This window comes from Elephantulus edwardii, unplaced genomic scaffold (genome assembly GCF_000299155.1).
Source record: "Elephantulus edwardii isolate Elephantulus edwardi_28Jun2011 unplaced genomic scaffold, EleEdw1.0 scaffold00043, whole genome shotgun sequence".
Lineage (NCBI taxonomy): Eukaryota > Metazoa > Chordata > Mammalia > Macroscelidea > Macroscelididae > Elephantulus > Elephantulus edwardii.
In genome coordinates, this window is record NW_006399793.1 from 17,602,315 (window position 1) to 17,607,207 (window position 4,893).

General features: G+C 40.8%; 1 protein-coding gene across 1 annotated transcript in view; it reads right to left on the bottom strand.

Annotated features, from left to right (window-relative positions):
* The window catches only part of ERAP1 (endoplasmic reticulum aminopeptidase 1), a 37,173-nt gene that overhangs the window by 21,525 nt on the left and 10,755 nt on the right, over positions 1 to 4,893 (bottom strand). Inside the window, exons 5-6 of the mRNA XM_006885376.1 lie at positions 3,424 to 3,578; positions 219 to 332 (exon numbers count right to left, since the gene is read on the bottom strand). Coding sequence (XP_006885438.1) covers positions 219 to 332; positions 3,424 to 3,578 — 269 coding nt within the window. The remainder of the gene's footprint in view (positions 1 to 218; positions 333 to 3,423; positions 3,579 to 4,893) is intronic.

Consider the following 4,893-nt stretch of genomic DNA (forward strand, 5'->3'; position numbering starts at 1 on the left):
GGGTGGGTGTGTCTGAGGCAGTGTGATTGGCACAGGATAGAGCAGGGTTTAGGGCTGTTGTACATAGGGTCGCTATGAGTTGTAAACAACTCGACGGCACATAACAACAACAACAACAACATAAACACTATAATCAAAGATTAATAAGTAGTTTCTGTACATACTGAATAAAACAACAACTATCTTAAAATGTAGAGAAATAAGTAAACTCAGCTTACAACTTTCAGCTCTGGATGGGTCACCTTGACAGACACATACTCCATAAACTTGGCAAATCCCTCATTTAGCCAAAGATCATTCCACCATTCCATGGTGACCAGGTTGCCAAACCACTGAAAAGAAAATATTACTGTTATTATTCATAAAAGTCTGTGGAAACCAAAGTGTCTGTACATCCCTAAACATAAGGCATTCAGTAGGAAGCATGCTTAGATGCCTAACATCAGTTTAGAGAACTCTTGCAGTGCAGTCTATAGGGCATGGCACTACTAACCCAAAAGCCACGATTCTCCAGCAGGTGGCTCTCACCAGCAATTCAACAAGAGAAAGACAGGCCATCTCTTCCCATGTGATTTTCACCCTTGGAAACCCTTCACAATCCTTATTTCCATCTATATTCAAAACCCAAATGAATCTTGGCCAAAAGCAGAGAATACCAGAGGAATGTCTATTTGTGTTCTATTGACTATCCAAAGGCATTTGACTGTGTGAATCACAACAAATTGTGTCTAACCTTGAGAAGAAAGGGAATCCCAGAACACTTGACAGTGCTCATGAAAAATCTGTAGTTGGAACAGGAAGCACTTGTCAGAACAGAGCAAGGAAACGGTGCATGGTTCAAAATTAGGAAAGGAGTGTGTCAGGAATGTGTTCTGTCTCCATACCTTTTTAATCTATATGTGAAACTGATCATTCAGGAGCCTGGACTTTAAGAGGAAGAATGTGGCTTCAAGATTAGAAAAAAGACTCATCAACAACCTGCATTATGCAGATGACACAACCTTGTTTGCTGAAACTGAAGAGGACCTGAAGCATTTGCTTCAGAAGGACAAGGACTGTAGTCTTCAATATGGATTGAAGCCCAACATCAAGAAAACAAAGATTCTTACCACTGGGCCAATTGGCAGCACCATGATAGATGGAGAAGAGATTGAGATAGTTAACAATGTCAGCTTGCCCAGCTCCACAATCAACATTCTTGGCACCAAATGTCAGAAAAATCAAAAGACAAATTGCATTAGGAAAATCTGCTTCAAGGGAACTCTCTAGAGAGCTCATGGGCAGTGATATAATTCTAGAGACTAAGATGTACCTGATCTAGGCAATGGTCTTTGCAATTTTTTTGTTATGCATCCAAAAACTCAACACCAAAACCTTTCAGTTGTAGTGCTGAAGAAGAGTATTGACCATACCATGGGCTGTCAAGAGAACAAATGGGTCTATCCTGGAAAGGGTGAAACCAAGTTACTCCTTGGAGGCAAGGATTTTAAGACTCCACATCACATACTTTGGACATGCTGGAAGGAGAAAAAGGATGTCAAGCTTAGAAGGGTGGAGGGACAGCACAGGAGAGGAAGACCCCAGATGAGACGGATTGACCCAGTGCCTGGGATAATAGAGGTACGTGTGTCAGAGACAGTGAGATTGGTTCAGGATCGGACAGGAACTATTGTGACTTGTGAATCATTGTCGTTTTGAGTCGTGGTCGACTCAACAGCATGTAACAACAATATTTAAAATGAAAATGTTCAGTCTAATAGGTCTGTTAGGAAGAACAAGGTTTTAGGGCACTGTCTACTTCCCAGTACAAAAGTTCATGGAATGATACACTGAGCTACAGTAACGTAGATGATTCAGCGTTAGAGTCCAGCTTTCACCAGAACAAGGTGATCCTGGATCACTGATGACATCTCGAACCTGAAGATTACCCTGAATTTACATCCCACTATTGTCAGCCTCCTCCATTAGAAATTGGGCAAAAGCAGTCTTCTATAATGTTCTCAACCACCTTAAACACAGACACATCAAGTGTCCTGCCCTGTCCTATCCATCAGGCTTTCAATTCCCACCCAAGATAAGTCAAAGGACAGCAAACACACTGTGTCTAAATAAATGTTGTTCATGATTTCCCCCCTCCTTTGTATAATGACAACAAATCCACAGGATCTGTTAAGGCACTGAACTTAATTTTTTAAAAATTTCACAGGGGAGAAAAATAACAAATTGAATGGAACTTTTGAAAAATGGAAGTAAAATGAAATTATCCTTTTCACTGGACATTCTTCAACCTCAATTGATAAGAGTTATTTCTAGAAAAGATTTTTAAATGTCATTTCTGTGGATGGAAGAATTTCTTCACACAGTATAGTCAATGGGTAACAAAAATGTTAAAACCACTTCCCCAATTTATGCAGATTTTGCCTTTTTTTTCAAAGGTAGAGTTTGACTACCGGAAGGATCCAGTATTTAGTTTCTCAAATGAAGATTTCTGGTCAGCAATTACTTTATGATGCAACGCTCTTGGTACCAGCAGCCAGGAAATCAAAAGACAAATTGCACTGGGAGTGTCTGCTGTTAGGGACATCTCCAGAGCACTGAAGAGTAACTATGTCAGTCTGGAGACTAAAGTGCACCTGATCCAGGTCATGGTCTTTGCAATTACATGCTATACATCAGAAAGATGGACAATGATAAGGGAAGATAGAGAATTGATGTCTTTGAGCTGTGGTGCTGGAGAAGAGTATTGAATATACCATGGACCACTAGGAGAACAAACAGGTTCATCCTGGAGAGAGTGAAACCAGGCTACTCCTTGGAGGCAAGGATTTTGAGTCTCCTTCTGACATACTTTGAGTATGTTGCAAGGAGGAACCAATTCCTGGAGAGGGACATCCTGCTTGGAAGGGTGCAGGGACCTCACAAGAGAGGAAGACCCTGGATGAGATGGATTGACTCAGTGGTGACTGGGGTAATGCGAGCAGGTGTGTCAGAGACAGTAAGGTTGGCACAGGATAGAGCAGGGTTCAGAGCTGCTGTAAATAGGGTTGCTTTGAGTTGCAGGCAACTCAACACAACAACTGAATGCTGTTTATGTATCTATACATAAGCATATAAACGGAATGAAATCTTTGAATTCTCTAATTAGAGCTTTCTTGTCTAGAGACAGAGATGTATAATTCTGTAAAAAAAGATGCAATGTACTTATCGTGCTAAACTTCAATGAAAATTCAGTTAGAAGCATAGCTTTTTTATACAAAATCAATCAAGTGTGTTAACTGAATGGTGATTGCCTGATGACCAATGCTTTGGTCTTTATTGTGCTATATTATGACTAAATCCACCCAAGCACAAGTTCATATTAGGTGTACTACATAAGATACAAAATTAAAATGAGAATGGAAAAGTATGACTGAGCAGCTCTACCTGATGGGCGAGTTCGTGGGACACAGTCATTGTGATACCCAGCTTACTTGATGCAGAAGACTTCTCTGCATCAAACAACAGAGATGACTCTCTGTAAGTTGTCAGCCCCCAGTTTTCCATAGCACCAGACTGAAAGTCAGGAATAGCAGCAAGATCTGAGGAAAGAAAAATTAAAATATATAACCAATTCTTAAAAATTTTTATTTTTTAAAATTAATTTTAATGAAAGTTTACAGAGATTTTGGATTTCCATACATTTATTGTTGCATTTTACTCCCGGTCCACCCCTCCCCCCAGTTCACACTTCTCTTTGAAAAGTAAAAGAAAACTTATTTCATTGGTATAGATTCCCCACTCCTCCTCCCAGAGTACACTCCATTACACAAGCTTCATTCTGGACTCTTGTCATGACCTTAATACCCAATTGTATATCGCTTTCAAATAGTTCTCTCTCTCATCTGTTTCAATGCAGTATGCATAATTTATCCAATTTTTCTCAGTCTCAACCCAACCCCGATGTCAGTCCTGTTCTACAATAGTGGCACCATGCAGCACCTGTCCTTTTGTGACTGAGATATTTCACTCAGTATAATGTCCTCCAAGGTCACGCATTTTGAATACGTTTCCCTGTGTTAACTCAAGGAGACTGATTAATGCAGACAATAATGTGATTATCATATTACATTGTAATCAAGCAAAACATGACTGTCTCCTAAGTCAGAGGGAGAGTGTTCTCTGGGCATCAGTCCTACTGAGTTTGAGTGTCAACAAGAATTTATTGAGCACCTACTGCGTGCACTAACAAGAGGCAAAAACCATAAGAATACTTTTTCATGGTGCAGTGAACAAACCAGCAAAGCATGAGACCACTGTGGCTGCTGCCATCTCTTATGGCCGTGGTGGTCATCAGGGGGCTTCTCAGAGGAGGTGGCGTTTGCGCTGAGTCTTAATTGTCAAGAAGCCCAATTTTTAACCTAACTCAAGCACACCAATTCTCAGAATAGATGGGCCTCAGGGCCTAAAGGAAAGCTGGTGCAGTCTTGACACTATAGACTAGAAGAGACTCAGCTCCCGTTTAGGATGGCGGAAAGGGATGCAGTGGTTTGCTCAGATGTGAAAAGTCAGACTTAGGGTGTGAGCCTCCCGACTCCACTTCAAACTTTCTGCTAAGGAATGAATATTGTTGTTGTGTTCCATCGAGTCAGAACCAACTCAGAGCTGATGCTCCATTGGGTCACCATCGGCAGAAAATGCAGAGGAGGAAACTAGCCCTCTTTCTTCTGTGCACCAGCTGATAGATTCAAACTGCCTGTCTTTGAGTTGACGGCACAATTTTCTACCACTAAACCACCAGTGCAAATACCTCAGCAGTATTGAGAGTGTCACAGGCCCACACATACCTAAAAATGGAAATAATTCCAAGGATTCATGTAAACCCAGATTCTGTAGTGCTGTGTAAATATGTAAATA